Source organism: Rhinoderma darwinii, chromosome 13, assembly GCF_050947455.1.
Source record: "Rhinoderma darwinii isolate aRhiDar2 chromosome 13, aRhiDar2.hap1, whole genome shotgun sequence".
Classification (NCBI taxonomy): Eukaryota; Metazoa; Chordata; class Amphibia; order Anura; family Rhinodermatidae; genus Rhinoderma; species Rhinoderma darwinii.
Window position 1 is genome coordinate 67,856,543 of NC_134699.1, and position 17,491 is coordinate 67,874,033.

Here is a 17,491-nt window from a genome sequence, read left to right on the forward strand (position 1 = left end):
CAGGGTGCTGAAAGAGTTACTGCCGATCAGTTAACTCTTTCAGCTCCCTGGACAGTGACTATTTACTGACGTCGCTTAGCAACGCTGCCGTAATGACGGGTGCACACATGTAGTCACCCGTCATTACGAGAGCTCCATAGACTTCTATGGACTGTCCGTGCCGTTATTACGGCCTGAAATAGGACATGTTCTATCTTTTTCAACGGCACGGGCACCTTCCCGTGAGAAAACGGGAAGGCACCCGTCGCCAATAGAAGTCTATGAGCCCGTTATTACGGGTCGTGATTACGACCCGTAATAACGGGAGTTTTTACGGTCGTGTGCATGAGGCCTTTGATAAAAAAAAAGTGGCCTTTAAAAATTCTAATCTGAATAAAAAAATGCCACTCAACAGAGTTGGTCTTTTGCTTTCTCTCCTGCACATCAATGAAGGGGTGGGGAGTTTTCTTAATGTAGGTAGACGTGTTAATTTGGCGCAAAGCATTGTAGGCACAACATTCGGAGACACAAAATGGGCAGTTAGGGTTGGGTTTGTATGGTCGGTATAAAGATTCTGATGATAAAGTTCTACAATGATAGAAACATTTCCATCTGGGAAAAATATATATTAAAAAAAAACGTGTAAAAAGCTTCAAATAAGCAAACAATCCAGAAGGAAAGAAACTAAAAGTGTAATTAAATAAGACTTCATATACATTATGGGAAAGACACAATATACGTGTTCTGGCTTGTATATAGGAAGACGTGATGCTAAATATCAACTTTGTATTTCTGTGTTAAAAAAATATATAATGTATAACATATATCATATATCTGTTAGCTGTCCCAGCCAAAGTCATGGCCGGTCATCTGGTAGAACTTCATATTGAATGGCCTGTAGAACTCTCTCAGTCTCTGGGCGACTTCCGGAGCTATGTTGGGGTGAGTCCTGCCCTTGGTTTTCCCCAGACAGTGGGGTTTACTGCTGCCCTCCGCCTTTTTCAGGCACGGGAAACCCTTAGTTTTGTTGAAATAAAAATGTTTGTCTGTGATGATTCGTTTAAGTCCCAGGAAATCCTGGACGCGCCCCAGTTCTCCAGCAGGATCTGTGATCAGTCTCTCCCCGCTCACAAAGAGGATCTGGCTCATAGGGAAATACTGGAGCCAGTTGTCCAAGTGCTTGGCGTAGATGCCAATCTGGATGGCACTCCATGAGATGTCGATAAGACCTGTAGTCCTGTTCCTGAACGTCAGACTTTCAAACGTGGGGATGTCCGGCCTCTTGGACAATGTCTGGGTGTAGTCCGATATGACGCGAGTTACCGGGTCCCTCACCACCACAATCAGCTTAGCATCCTTCGACATGGCAGAGATCCGGGCTGGAGCCTCCTTGGTCACAAAGTAACTGGGAGTTTTTTCCATGGTGATCTGGCCGTCCAATGTCCTCGGCATCAACTCCCTACATAAAAACAATACAGTATATTAGCAAAAGGTAATCCAATATAAGATATAATCGCATACAATTAGCTGTTGGCAACAATCCAAACCTAGGATGTGAAGACCCAGTTCTATAGAAAAAAAAAATTATGTTCCTATAAGTTGGATAGAAAAGAGGAAGAGGATGACTTGGAACAAGATGAATGAATACAAGCACAGAAATCATGAACATGACAATGAGAAACCTGATGACCTTGTCAGCCACTGTCATTAGCTCAGTCCCTAAAGGTGGCCATACATCTTAAAACACTAGTTTGGCCAAGAGCTATTACTCCCGACGCCATATACACATGCACGCTCGGGGAGAGGGGAATTTTCCTGTGCGAACTAAGGATCTGGTATGTTGCTCCTTCTTTATCCTAATATTTGCCGTTGGGGGAGAATCGGTCTGGTGAAATCGATGGGTTCGGCCTACGTTAATCTAATATACAGTTAGGTCCAGAATTATTTGGACCGTGACACAATCTTCATGATTTGGGCTCTGCTGCCACCACATTGGATTTGAAATGAAACAACTGAGATGCAATTGAAGTTTGGACTTTCAGGTTTATTTCAAGGGGTTGAACAAAAAAATCCTGTGACACGTTTAGGAATTGCCACCATTTTTCTACACAGGGGCTAAAAAGTAATTGGACAGATGAACATTACCATAAATAAAATGGTTTCTTTTGATACTTTGTAGAAAATCCTTTGCAGGCAATGACTGGCTGAAGTCTGGAACCCATGGACATCACCACACGCCGGGTTTCCCCCTTAGTGATGCTTTGCCTGCCCTTACTGCAGCGTCTTCGCTTGTTTTGTGGGTCCTTCTGCCTTCAGTTTTGTCTTAACCAGTTCAGGACCGGCTATTTTGAGCCTTCAGGACCAGACACCGTTTAACCATTTTTAGCACGTGTTAGTTAAACGGCTATAACTTTTTTATTTGTTGGGCTAACGACGTGATTTTTGCGACATTTTTTCCATAGACAATGCAGGTTTCTTTTTTTATTGTTTTTATACACACCTTTTTTGCTATTTTAGAATTTTTGAAAGTTTGAAAATAATAGTAGAAAAAGAAGCTTTTTTACGTTTCAGCTATTTTTTTTTGGTAATAACATAGTTTTACCCTAAAATAGACCTTTTATTTGTAATCGTCATTGTTTACCGTAAATTTTTATATATTACATGTCTATATTAGGGTAATTGCGTCAGCGCTAGCGTTACAACAATGATTCGCGGGGGGGGGGGGACGTTTTTTTTTGGGGTGGGTATTTTATGTGTATTTATTATTTACATTTTATTTTGCACTTTACTTTACTATTTTTTTATTACTATGGTCTGTCCCCCAAAGGTCAAAAAAGACCTTTGGGGAACTTTATATATTTTTCTTCTTTCTTTTACACCATGTTTTTCCCCTGTAACTAGGGCTGCACAGCAGCCCCAGTTACAGGGGAAATCAGCCCTCTCATAGTGACGATTGTCACTAATAGGGCTGTGCTGGATCTAGTAAGACCCAGCATCAGTCTGTCACTAACGGCACCCGGCGATCATGTGACCAGTCACATGATCATCGGGAGGAATAGAGACAGCGCCGCTGCTGCTGTCTCTATTCCTATACACAGCGTTCATTGAACGCTGTGTAAGAAGACATCGGAGAAGACAGAAGCAGCGAAAGCTGCTTCTATCCTCTCCTCAGGGTCCCCGGCAGTCACTGACAGCCGGAGACCCGACATTCAGCTGCCCGATCGCGCGGGCAGCAAGTTAAAACCCGAGCCGTAAAAAGTCTATGGCTTGGGTTTTAAGGACCCGTCCCTGACCGCTGGCCGTAAAAATACAGCCAGCGATCGGGAACCAGTTAAGCAAGTGAAATGCTCGTTCGGGTTGAGATCTGATGATTGACTTGGCCATTGCAGAATATTCCACTTCTTTTCCTTAAAAAAAACTCCTGTTTTGGGTCATTGTCCATCTGTACTGTGAAGCGACGTCCAATCAACTTGCTGCATGTGGTTGAATGTGAGCAGAACGTAAATCCCTGAACACTTCAGAATTCATCCGGCTGCTTCGGTCTTCAGTCACATCATCAATAAACACTAGAGACCCAGCCCCCCCCCCCACCATGTTTTACAGAGGATTTGGTGGCTTTGGATCATGAGCCATTCCATTCCTTCTCCGTATTTTCTTCCTCCCATCATTCTGGTCCAGGTTCTTAGTTTCATGCTGTTCCAGAACTGGGCGGCTTCTTTAGATGTTGTTTGGCAAAGTCTCTAATCTGTCCTTTTTCTATTTTTGGGGCTGATTAATGGTTTACACCTTGTGGTGAACCCTCTGTATTTTCTCTCATGAAGTCTTCCCTTTATGGTAAATAACGAAAATAGAAAAGGACGGATCTTATGAGGATCAATATGAACAATAGTGGCTACGCGTTTTAACGCGGAACCAGCATCTTCCTCAGGCCTTATACATCACATGCAATACAGCTTCTTATATACCATAGGGTATTTATATTCAAAACAAAAAAAGGCTGCCAAAGTGAAAAAAGGTCAAAGTGCGACCGTGACGCCATTAAACATACAAAAATGGCATTTACGGTAAAATTTAAAACAAGGCAATTCTCATATAACAATAGTAAAAATAAATAAAACTGCATTACAAAAACAGAATGATATATAAGATTTCGATAGTAGAAATGTATATTAATTATAAAAATTAGATACAAACGGTTAATAGAGCTACCAGCCAACAGACGGATCATGCAGTTTATAAATTTCTACTATCGAAATCTTCTATATCATTCTGCTTTTGTAATGCAGTTTATTTTATTTCTTTTTACTATTGTTATATGAAAATTGCCTTGTTTTAAATTTTACCGTAAATGCCGTTTCTGTATGTTTGACGTGACGGTCGCACTTTGACCTTTTTTCACTTTGGCGGCCTTTTTTCCTTTTGAATTTAAATACCCTATGGTATATAAGAAGCTGTATTGCATGTGATGTATATGGCCTGAGGAAGACGCTGCTTCAGCGTTGAAACGCGTAGCCACTATTGTTCATATTGATTCTATTAAATAGATTTATTTAAAATGTATTCCACTTGCTATTTCCCATGCCTTCTTTCTATCAGCCACGTAGCAGCGCCTCATAAGATCCTTCCTTTTTTATTTTTGTTATTTATCTTGTTAAACGGTGACCGTACGGTTAACCGGTTTGGATCTTGGCAGCAGCACTTGGGGACTATCATTGTGATTATCTTTTCAATATTCTTTTTACATACTATCTAGGTGAGCATGGTATGTTACTACCTTTAACTTGTCTAACCTGATTGACCTGCACTATGTGGCGCTGTGCTTTTTGCTCTTATTTCCTCTCTTTATGGTAGACTTAGATACTCATCCACCTACTTCCAAGAGAGTGTTCTTCACTTGGGTTGATGTTGTGAAGGGATTTTTCTTCACCATGAAAAGGATTCTGTGATCATCCACCACTGTTGTCTTCCGTGGACGTCCAGACCTCTTCGAATTCACAAGATCACCAGTGCGCTCTTTTTCTTCAAGAATATACCAAACTGTTGATTTGGCCACCACTAACATTTGTGCTCTCTCTCTGATGGATTTCTACTTTTTTTTTTCCAGCCTAACAATGGTCTGTGTATCACTTGCATTGGGAGCTCCTTTGACCCCTTGTTGTGGGTTCACAGCAACAGCTTCCAAATGCAAATGCCACACCTGTAATCAACTCCAGATCTTTTTACCTGCTTAATTGATGATGGATTAACAAGGGAATAGCCCATGCAGCCTATTAAGTAGCTTTTGGGATAATTGTTCAATTACCTTTGGTCCCTTGAAAAAGAGGCAGCTACATATTAAAGAGCTGTAATTGCTAAACCCTTCCCCAAATTAGGATGTGAGTACCCTCAAATTAAAGCGAAGTCTGCACTTTAAACCCATATTGATTATATAACTGTATATTCAATATGTTTTGGTAAACGACTAAAATGCCAAAACTTGGGTAACTGTCCAAATAATTCTGGACCTAACTGTATATAAACACCTTTTATATGCAATCCAATAGACAGTAAGTAGCTGCTTTTTAAAGGGGTTGTCCAGTCATAAAAAATTAATGACCTATCCTCAGTATAGGCCATCAATATCTAATCGGTAAGGGTTCGACTACCCGGACCCCTGCTGATCCGCTGTTTTGAAGGGGCCGCGGTGTGTCGCAGTGTTTTGAAGTGTGTCGGCGATTCACAGTACGAGTACTGACGGTAATGAAGGGGAAGCAGCGCTCATACGAGTGCCACGGCCTCTTCAAAACAGTTGATCAGCGGGGTGCCGGGAGTTGGACTCCCACTAATCAGATTTTGATGGCCTATCCAGAGGATTGGCCATCAATTTCTTATGACTGGACAATACCTTTTAAGATGGAAATGGGCCGTTCCTACTTATTGGGCCACTGTGCATCTGGAGAGGTTTCACCAATAGTATGTTGGCCCCGGTTTCATCGGGCAATACTTGTGACTCATGACTTCTACTGTCTACCACATGTTCTGGCAAAAACTTGTGATCCACCACACGTCTAAATGAAAGGACAGGGAGCATTCCCCCCCCCCCCCCCAATGATAAAAAAAATTATATATAAGTTTCCGCAATAATAAAAAGTTACGGCATGCCCGACGTTGGTAAGATGAGCAGAAACATTGGGCTTAAACTTGCAAGAGATTTGAACCTCCCTCTCGTTCCTCTAAAGAGACAATTATCACTTCAAATAATGAAGCCAAACCGGAGCTGACACCAGGAGCCCAGGGCACCTAAGATAATGAGACCAATTTGCTAATGCTACAAAGCTCTAATTTGTCTCTGAAACAATCACCTCTCTGGGGATCTCTGTGACATATTACTGCCTGATGATCATCAGACTCATACACAAAATATCCCAGGCTCCAGGACCTCTTCCAGCCGGACAGGAACTACAAGTCCCAACCTGCTCTACCAAATTCTACTTGGAAAAGCCTACTGGAATTTCATATTTAAAAGAGAATTGCATGTTATTAAAAAAAATAAAAATCCTATTAATAATAATGGTGAACGTCCCATTGTCCTACCTGAAGCGGGTACCAGTGATGACCAAGGAGACAAGACCTCCTAAGTGCATGTTTGAGCTTCTATAGCTCTGGCTGTGGATCACAGGACTAGTTTAGAAAAAAAATACCTACAAAGATGCAAAATGGACTATCTATCTGCATGTCTATTAGTTATCCATCTATTTATCTACAATGAAAACCTCTTTGAGACGACCGCTCTAAATTGCATTGAAAAGTGGTCTTCTAGGGGGGTGGTCTTCTCAAAGAAGAGGAGCAATATGCAATAGTATATGGTGGTACTGAAAATCTGTCACAGGAAATTAGGTCTGGATAAAAGGGTGGTCTCATATAGGTGGTCTTTTGGTCTCTCCTATCTATCTATCTATCTATCTATCTATCTATCTATCTATCTATCTATCTATCTATCTATCTATCTATCTATCTATCTATCTATCTATCTATCTATCTATCTCATATCTATCTATCTCATATCTATCTATCTATCTATCTATCTATCTATCTATCTATCTATCTATCTATCTATCTATCTATCTATCTATCTATCTATCTATCTATCTATCTATCTATCTATCTATCTAGCTCTCTCCTATCTATCTATCTATCTATCTATCTATCTATCTATCTATCTATCTATCTATCTATCTATCTATCTATCTATCTATCTATCTATCTATCTATCTCATATCTATCTATCTATCTATCTCATATCTATCTATCTATCTCATATCTATCTATCTATCTATCTATCTATCTATCTATCTCATATCTATCTATCTATCTATCTATCTATCTATCTATCTATCTATCTATCTATCTATCTATCTATCTATCTATCTATCTATCTATCTATCTCATATCTATCTATCTATCTATCTCATATCTATCTATCTATCTATCTATCTATCTATCTATCTATCTATCTATCTATCTATCTATCTATCTATCTATCTATCTATCTATCTATCTATCTATCTATCTATCTATCTATCTCTCTCATATCTATCTATCTATCTCTTTCTTTTTCAGTTACCTTTCTTTTTAATAGCAACTGTGCTTACAGTATACAAAAATCAAAATGAACAGGCCCTTTAAAGCTCCTTGTGCTCCATTAACCCACCCAAGCTCGCCACCCACCCTTACGTCTTGAAAGCATTACTTTACACTTGTGCACACAATCTGCCACATGCCATCACTTATAATCTACAGATTGCTGAACCTTCTGCAATATGATAGGAGAGACCTCAATAATCTGTTCGCCCTTTGACTGCCAGTCAGGATAAATAAAGGTGAAGGTTTGCATCGGTTTTGACAACTCCACTCAACCTGACGTCTTTCTACACAGGGATTAATTCATTATATCGCAGCTGGGGGTGCCCGGCCGCCCCGGTGATGCATCGCAGCAGCTGAACGAATTAAGCAAACAAATACTAAATCATGATTTGGCAAGAGGCAATTTAGGAAGATTATTGCACAGGAAACACGCATTATAAAAATCTTATTACTGGCTGCTGTATAATAAGAACTGTCAATTTTGCCAGATTATTGATGTTTGAATAAAGCAATAATATGGAGAGCGCAAAAATGGAGGGGAGCCCGAGGGGGAGTGCCGTCCAGATCAAGCAGCATTGTGGTCAGTGGAATATGGGTCGGCTTGGTGACCGCAGTAACGTGGGGCGGAGGGATTTCCCTGCTGACATTGGACGCTTTTCATTCCCCTGTGGCTAAATTTGAGAGGCCCTGTAAAAATATTCTATTGCATGGTGTCATTATATGACCTCGTGCGGTGCCAAACAAAAGTTTCCTTTATAAAGAAAATCAAAGACTCCAGCTGTTTCTTGTAGAGGATCTAGAAGAACGTTTCCTTGCAATGTGTATATATACAGGGAGAATTCAGCATCCCTACAGTACAGCATCATTCTCTATATACAGGGTATACATACCAAAGAAAAGGACCATGCGGCTGCTATAGGGCCCTTGGATGGAGGAGCACAGACCTGGTTGGTCCCATCCCTTTTGCTAACGGATTTCCCTCCCCAGAGGACATGCATTGTTAACATAAAGAGAGTCTGGAACGGGCCAACGTTCATGGAAATGGTGTGGAGGGAAAACAAACACCGGACCCTCTGGCGTGAGTGGCAACCATAATGGTGCCCCCTCTTTTCTAAATTCCAATCCAGCAAAGTGCCACATTTAATCACCTCTATGCCTGAGTGGATCTTCCACTGAGCTAGGACATATCCTTCCTCTGTCACTCCTATGGGGGAAAGGGCGTGGACAACCACTATGGGCAACAAAAAGTGTCACTCATATCGGTTGCATTTTTAGCTTCTCAAGAAGTTATAGTTACAGAGCCGAACTTCAAATGATCAAGTGTTAAAGGGTTATTCCCATCTACTCAAGTAATATCATAGTTTATCTCTAGGATATGCTATCCTGTTATGATCGGTGAGGATCCGACCTCTGCTACCCCCACCGATCCTGAGTATGAAAGGGCGGCTTGCTAATTTATCACTTTACTGTTTTTCCAGGCACAGCGGCGTTCCCAGACATTTGATGCACTGGTCTATGAAAAAGAAAAAAATGAGTGCATGCAAACCTGTTACATCTAAAAAGCAGCTAAAGGTGGTCACACACTTTATATAGCTATCGGCTGAAGGCTTTCTCAGCCGACAGCTGTTCCACCCAACTCCCCCATATACATGCACGCTCGGCTAGGCTGAGAAAGCATACGTTTTGTATGAGGAGATAAGACAAAGGACCGGGAATGTTGAAATCCAACATGCCCGATCCTTCTTTACCTCGGCATCGATATATATATATATTTGATGTTTGTCCAGTCCTGCCAAAATCGGTGTGTTCGGATGATTTTCAGTCCATGTGTAAAGGATCTGCCAGGCACAGCGGGGTTAACGCCCATAGGTAATCAGTCGGCACCTGAGTCTATGTCTCTGAGACTGACTCCAGCTTCCACCACTCAGGCTGGCAGGCTTAGGAGTGGGAGAGCCTATCGCAGCCTGGCCAGACTCAGCTAGCTCCCGCCCTCTGTCTATTTATACCTGCCTTTCCTGTTCCTCCTTTGCTTGTGATTCTTCTCGTGTGGTTTCCTGGCCCAGCTACAGCTTCTGACTATTTGATCCTGCTCCATACTGACCCTGGCTTACTGACTGCTCTCCTGCTCTGCGTTTGGTACCTCGTGCACTCCTGGTTTGACTCGGCTCGTTCACCTCTCTTGTTGCTCACGGTGTTGCCGTGGGCAGCTGCCCCATTTCCCTTAGCTTTGTGTACCCTTGTCTGTTTGTCTCGTGCACTTACTGGGCGTAGGGACCGCCGCCCAGTTGTTCCCCCGTCGCCTAGGGCGGGTCGTTGCAAGTAGGCAGGGACAGAGTGGCGGGTAGATTAGGGCTCACTTGTCCGTTTCCCTACCCCTATCATTACACCATGTTATGGTTTTTTATAGGTCAATTGTACACTTTTTTTTAAAATTCCACCCAACATGTAAAAATGAATGTCCGGTAAAGGTGGAACCATTCACAAAGTTCTTCTATTGGCTTATTTATATAGCCTTCAATGTAGATGGTAATAATCGTTCTAAAATGGTTATCTACTAAACCAGAACCGAATCTTATCGTACATTAATAGCAGGGCTCGATTCGCCCGCCAAAGTTCAGAGGGACCCCTCACACATTCCCAAACCACTTAGTACTCTTACTCAGCACTTTCCTATTAATTTCAACAAATGACACCAGTCCTGGGACTAAAACTGACCCTTTCTGGGAAAAAGTGGGAATCTCATTTATTTCAATCTAGACCAACTGTGTATACATGGCTTGATCTCCACTGGTGCCTGTGACTAAAGTTGCCCGTTCTCTGAAACGTTGGGGGTCCCAATGGCCAGATCCCAGCCAATCATTGTGTTTTGACATATCAATATGTTATAAAACTCCCTTTTTAAATAAAGAGTATCTGACCACAATAATCTTGGGTTTCTATAACCCGCACTGCGCCATTCTTTTTTTTAACTATGTCCCTCTTAATGACTCAACAGAGAACAGGTTTTTTTTTCCCTAGACATGAGAAGTGCTTATCTTCCACAGCCTGACATAATCCATCGTTAAATCAATTGTCTAATTGTGAAATTGCTCTGGCTAATTGGAAGGAATAAGACGCTGGTACGTTCCTCTGCTCAGGTCTCCGAGAACAGATGGGGTGTTTAAAGCATTAGCAAAGCTTAGATTTGATCAATCAATTACAGTATGTGACACTTGTTCGGATTATGGGATCTTCTGCCCAGGGCGCGGAGCCAGCTCTAAACATTAACCTTCCTTACATGACAGTAGAGCACGGAGGGGAGTGGGCAATGATTCCTACATGAATGAGACCTCCTTAGACTAGACACACACTCTACCACTAAGGCCTTGTTCACATCTGCGTCGGAGGCTTAGTCATGGGCCACACATCCCATAGTCTTTACCAGACAAAATAGTGCAGCACGCTTCACTATGATGTCCGGCAAAATACAGAAACCATGATGGAAACCCAAAGTCAATGGGTTCCATTGAGCGCCGTTGGTTTACATCATGGGACTAATCCGGTGCTTCCATTTTTCCTGTTATTCTGTTTCTAATACAGAGAAATTATGTAAAATGAGTGCATGTCATTGTGGCCGGCCTTAAGGGTGCTATGCCGTCTGTGCAGTCACACAGGGTGCATTACCTGTCACTACTAAAAGGAGGCACCACTGCGAACAATGGCCTGGGCACTCCGAACGTTGTTTAACTTGGCTGTGTGACTTGAGCACATTATAGCAATGTTATTTTGGCACTATATAGTATGCAATAAGTGTGGAGGTGCACAGGGCACCAACCAACCCAAGGATGGCCAATGTCCTCATCTTATTATTCGACATTGTTCCCCTCTTAGGCTCTGTTCACAATTGTGTCGGAGGGTCCGGATACCTCGGCGGAACCCGACGGACCCCAATATAAGTTGTGTTATCATAGGGTCAGTTTTGAACTGAAGCCACAACGCAGATTCAACATCCCGTTTCTTGTTGCTCAATTTTCCAGTGTTTTCTAGAAAACCAGATCTGGATTGGTGAACTGATGGAAAACCAATACAAATCCATATCAACCTGCAAACATTTGACTGCACTGTAAAAAAAAATGGAACGCTTGCAGAATAAAGCAGGGGCATCCATTACATTGAGTGCCTGTACCTGTAGGAAGATGATGAATAAGACCGCGTGCACACAAGTGTATTACAGCTCCATGCAACCTCTGAGCTGTATATGTCTACTGTACCTCTGTATGCCTCTGAGTTCACGCAGATGCCGTATTACGGAGGTATTCTCTGTGATATGGCGCCAAACAGCGCACCATACGGCAGCACATGAAGTGTAAACTCCACAGAGATTGTGTGCCTTTATTTAGTCCATACTGAAACTAAAACGGCCCCCCGAAATAAGCTGATTGTGGGGGCCAGGCTACCGGGACCCCCCACCTCCCAAATGATAGAGGCTGGTGAGTCTATATGTTGCTGCATCTCTGTAATGCTGCTCTGGGTAGTGGCCCCCGTTATGGCTGATGAAAGGGGCCCATTGTTTTTGGAGGGTGGGCACTACAATACCTCAGAAGGGGTAGTATCAAACACATGGAGACAAGGAAAATCACAAGCAAAGAATACAGAACCAACTCCGATTTAAACAATCCACCCTTCAATCTGATTGGAAGAAAGGCAGTGAATTAGAATAGGCTCAACAACTTAATCCAGAACCGCCCAGAAGCTAGACTAGTAGCCATGGCACTGACATATTAGTGTGTATTATGTGGTCCGTAGACAAACTACAGACTGTATAGATATGCAATTCCTGAGTATGTACAGTATATCTCCAAACACTAATCTCAAAGGGATTAGAAAAACATGAATTCTTTATTCCAGAAAACCGCGCCACGCTCGTCCATGGGTTGAGTCTGGTATTGCAGCTCAACACAATTGAAAAAAATAGAGGCTGACCTGCAATACCACATGCAACCTGTGGACAGGGGTGGTGCTGTTTTTGGAAGAAAGGCAGTCATTTTTTTGTAATCCTGGACAATTCTTTGAATGTAGTATTAGGGTATGTTCACACAGGCTATTTTCGGGACTAAATGCCCAAAAAACGGCCGAAAAATCGGAAACAGAATGCCTCCAAACATCTGCCCATTGATTTCAATGGGAAAAACGGTGTTCTGTTCCGACGGGCAGTTTTTTTACACGGCCGTTTTGAAAAACGGGCGCGTAAAAAAAGCTGCTGCGTAAAAGAAGTGCAGGTCACTTCTTGGGATGTCTTTGGAGCCGTTTTTCATAGATTCTATTGAAAACAGCTCCAAAAACGGGCGTAAAAACCGCAGCAAAAATCGCGAGTGGCTTAAAAAACGTCTGAAAATCAGGAGCTATTTTCCCTTGAAAACAGCTCCGTATTTTCAGACATTTTTGAGTTTGCGTGTGAACATAGCCTTAGACTTCCGATCCCATTCAGAACAGCTCTGCATAATATACAGGGACACGTGAACTATTTTTTTAATAAGGGATTGTATAATGTATTTCCAGCGCTGCCGCAGTACAATGACCTCCGCTTGTAAAAATAGCGTGTCTCGTTGTAAGTCTCCACACACATCCGTTGGCCCTCATTCATTTCAATGAAATGTGTACAGATACAGCTGTTTCCACTGATGCCAGGCCGGTATTAGTCTTGTTTAGCTATTTGCTGGCTGATGCGTTAATAATTTTTAGTGATCGCTTCCGACCCCCCCCCCCCGCGCCTCCCATGATGTCAATAAATTTACTGTAAGGCTGGGTTCACACGTGGCGGAATTTCACTTAAATTCCGCTGCGGACACTCCGCAGCGTTAATCCGCAGAGGAGCCGTTTGTCCATTGACTTACACTTTAATTTAGCAGTGTTCGTTTAGACGAGGCGTAAAATTCCGCTGCGGAGCATAGGCTGCGGAGCGGAATTTGGTGTCCGCAGCATGCTCTGTCTGTTGCGGAGCAGTGGCGGACTCATGGCGGAATTTCTCCATTGACTTCAATGGAGATTCTAATTTCCGCAATGAAGTCCGCAGCTGTCATGCACATGTTATGTGTGCTGCGGATCCGTCTTGCTTTTTTGCCATGACATTTCTTCATTCTGGCTGGACCTATGTATTTCTAGGTCTACAGCCAGACTGAGTAAGTCAATGGGGCTCCCGTAATGACGGGAGCGTTGCTAGGAGACGTCAGTAAATAGTCACTGTCCAGGGTGCTGAAAGAGTTAAGCGATCGGCAGTAACTGTTTCTGCACCCTGGACAGTGACTACCGATCCCAATATACAGCAACCTGTAAAAAAATATAAGTTCATACTTACCGAGAACTCCCTGCGTCTGTCTCCAGTCCGGCCTCCCAGGATGACGTTTCAGTCTAAGTGACGGCTGCAGCCAATCACAGGCCAATAACAGGCTGCAGTGGTCACATGGACTGCCGCGTCATCCAGGGAGGTCGGGCTGGATGCCGAAAGAGGAACGCGTCACCAAGACAACGGCCGGTAAGTATGAAATTCGTTTACTTTCACTAGGGAAAGTGCTGTCCCTTCTCTCTATCCTGCACTGATAGGGAGAAGGGAAGCACTTTTCCCGCAGTCCGCAGCAGCTAGTCCGCATCAATTTCCTGCACATTTTGTGCAGATCCGCAGCAGAATCTGCAACGCAGATTCTGTGCGGCATTGATGCGGACAGTTGCGGAGGAAATCTGCCACGTGTGGTCATGCCCTTAGGAAGATTCTGTCCTCTCAGGAAAGGATTTGTGCACCTACGACTTTACAAGACCTTGTATAACCCCGATTCCTCATTATACAGTATCGGTGACTATACCAAGGATATCACACCCAACTAATGGTAATATAACATTTATTGAGCAAAAATGTAAAACATGAAAAATCTCTACCTCGGCCGGTCATCTCTCCGGACATGTCTATTATAGTAAATACTTGTATTTCCCATGAAATGACAATTCTGGAACATATTTTCTTATAACTTTGCGCTGTGCCGTTTATTTCTTTAATTCTCCCAGAAATGTATGAATAAATCGACAACTGCGTGTTACCAATCCCCTTGTATGGGATTTACTGAAACAGCCGAGCAGCGTTTGCTCGGCTCTTTCCATAACTCCCATTGCACAGAATGGAGAGAACTGCACAAATGCAGGGTGTCTTCTCCCCTAGTCACCGCCTGCAATTGGCAGCTTGTAGGCACCGCACTAGGCGAAACGGTGCTACAGCGAATCTCATTCATGATATGGGTGCAGGTTCCAGAGCTGAAACCCGCATCTATAAGACATTTATGAATATGCCAACATTTTCTAAGTTGGGAATACCCCTTTAAAGATAATTCTGATAAAAATATAATTATTTGAATGTGGAAAAATATTTCATTTGTAGTATTATACGTATGTTCTTGTATATAGGGGTCAGTATTATAGTAGTTATATTCTTGTATATAGGGGTCAGTATTATAGTAGTTATATTCTTGTATATAGGGGCAGTATTATAGTAGTTATATTCTTGTATATAGGGGCAGTATTATAGTAGTTATATTCTTATATAGGGGCAGTATTATAGTAGTTATATTCTGGTATATAGGGGGCAGTATTATAGTAGTTATATTCTTGTATATAGGGGCAGTATTATAGTAGTTATATTCTTGTACATAGGGGGCAGTATTATAGTAGTTATATTCTTGTATATAGGGGCAGTATTATAGTAGTTATATTCTTGTAGATAGGAGCAGTATTATAGTAGTTATATTCTTGTATATAGGAGCAGTATTATAGTAGTTATATTCTTGTATATAGGGGCAGTATTATAGTAGTTATATTCTTGTACATAGGGGGCAGTATTATAGTAGTTATATTCTTGTATATAGGAGGCAGTATTATAGTAGTTATATTCTTGTATATAGGGGGCAGTATTATAGTAGTTATATTCTTGTATATAGGAGCAGTATTATAGTAGTTATATTCTTGTATATAGGGGGCAGTATTATAGTAGTTATATTTTTGTATATAGGGGGGCAGTATTATAATAGTTATATTCTTGTAAATAGGAGCAGTATTATAGTAGTTATATTCTTGTATATAGGGAGCAGTATTATAGTATTTATATTCTTGTATATAGGGGACAGTATTATAGTAGTTATATTCTTGTATATAGGGGCAGTATTATAGTAGTTATATTCTTGTATATAGGAGCAGTATTATAGTAGTTATATTCTTGTATATAGGAGCAGTATAATAGTAGTTATATTCTTGTATATAGGAGGCAGTATTATAGTAGTTATATTCTTGTATATAGGGGCAGTATTATAGTAGTTATATTCTTGTATATAGGGGCAGTATTATAGTAGTTATCGTCTTGTATATAGGGGCAGTATTATAGTAGTTATATTCTTGTATATAGGAGCAGTATTATAGTAGTTCTATTCTTGTATATAGGAGCAGTATTATAGTAGTTATATTCTTGTATATAGGGGGCAGTATTATAGTAGTTATGTTCTTGTACATAGGGGGTAGTATTATAGTAGTTATATTCTTGTATATAGGGGGCAGTATTATAGTAGTTATGTTCTTGTACATAGGGGGCAGTATTATAGTAGTTATATTCTTGTATATAGGGGGAAGTATTATAATAGTTATATTCTTGTATATAGGGGCAGTATTATAGTAGTTATATTCTTGTATATAGGGGCAGTATTATAGTAGTTATATTCTTGTATATAGGGGGTAGTATTATAGTAGTTATGTTCTTGTACATAGGGGCAGTATTATAGTAGTTATATTCTTGTATATAGGGGGCAGTATTATAGTAGTTATGTTATTGTACATAGGGGGCAGTATTATAGTAGTTATATTCTTGTATATAGGGGGCAGTATTATAATAGTTATATTCTTGTATATAGGTGCAGTATTATAGTAGTTATATTCTTGTATATAGGGAGCAGTATTATAGTAGTTATATTCTTGTATATAGGGACAGTATTATAGTAGTTATATTCTTTTATATAGGGGCAGTTTTACAGTAGTTATATTCTTGTATATAGGGGCAGTATTATAGTAGTTATATTCTTGTATATAGGGGCAGTATTATAGTAGGTATATTCTTGTATATAGGGGCAGTATTATAGTAGTTATATTCTTATATATAGGGGGCAGTATTACAGTAGTTATATTCTTGTATATAGGGGGCAGTATTACAGTAGTTAGATTCTTGTATATAGGGGCAGTATTATAGTAGTTATATTCTTATATATAGGGGGCAGTATTACGGTAGTTATATTCTTGTATATAGGGGGCAGTATTATGGTAGTTATAGTCTTGTATATAGGGGGCAGTATTATAGTAGTTATATTCTTGTATATAGGGAGCAGTATTATAGTAGTTATATTCTTGTATATATAAGCAGTATTATAGTAGTTATATTCTTGTATATAGGAGCAGTATTATAGTAGTTATATTCTTGTATATAGGTAGCAGTATTATAGTAGTTATATTCTTGTATATAGGAGCAGTATTATAGTAGTTATATTCTTGTATATAGGGGGCAGTATTATAGTAGTTATACTCTTGTATATAGGGGCAGTATTATAGTAGTTATATTCTTGTATATAGGGGCAGTATTATAGTAGTTATATTCTTGTATATAGGAACAGTATTATAGTAGTTATATTCTTGTATATAGGGGCAGTATTATAGTAGTTATATTCTTGTATATAGGGGGCAGTATTATAGTAGTTATATTCTTGTATATAGGGGCAGTATTATAGTAGTTATATTCTTGTATATAGGAGCAGTATTATAGTAGTTATATTCTTGTATATAGGGGGCAGTATTATATTAGTTATATTCTTGTATATAGGGGGCAGTATTATAG

The 17,491-nt window shown here is 40.7% G+C and overlaps 1 protein-coding gene across 1 annotated transcript in view; it reads right to left on the reverse strand.

Moving 5' to 3' along the window:
- Window positions 1-324: 324 nt before the first annotated feature.
- The window catches only part of LOC142666407 (heparan sulfate glucosamine 3-O-sulfotransferase 3A1-like), an 84,693-nt gene continuing 67,526 nt past the window's right edge, over window positions 325-17,491 (reverse strand). The window contains exon 2 of the mRNA XM_075846435.1: window positions 325-1,438. Within this exon, the coding sequence (XP_075702550.1) occupies window positions 817-1,438 (622 nt within the window). The 3' untranslated portion in view covers window positions 325-816. The remainder of the gene's footprint in view (window positions 1,439-17,491) is intronic.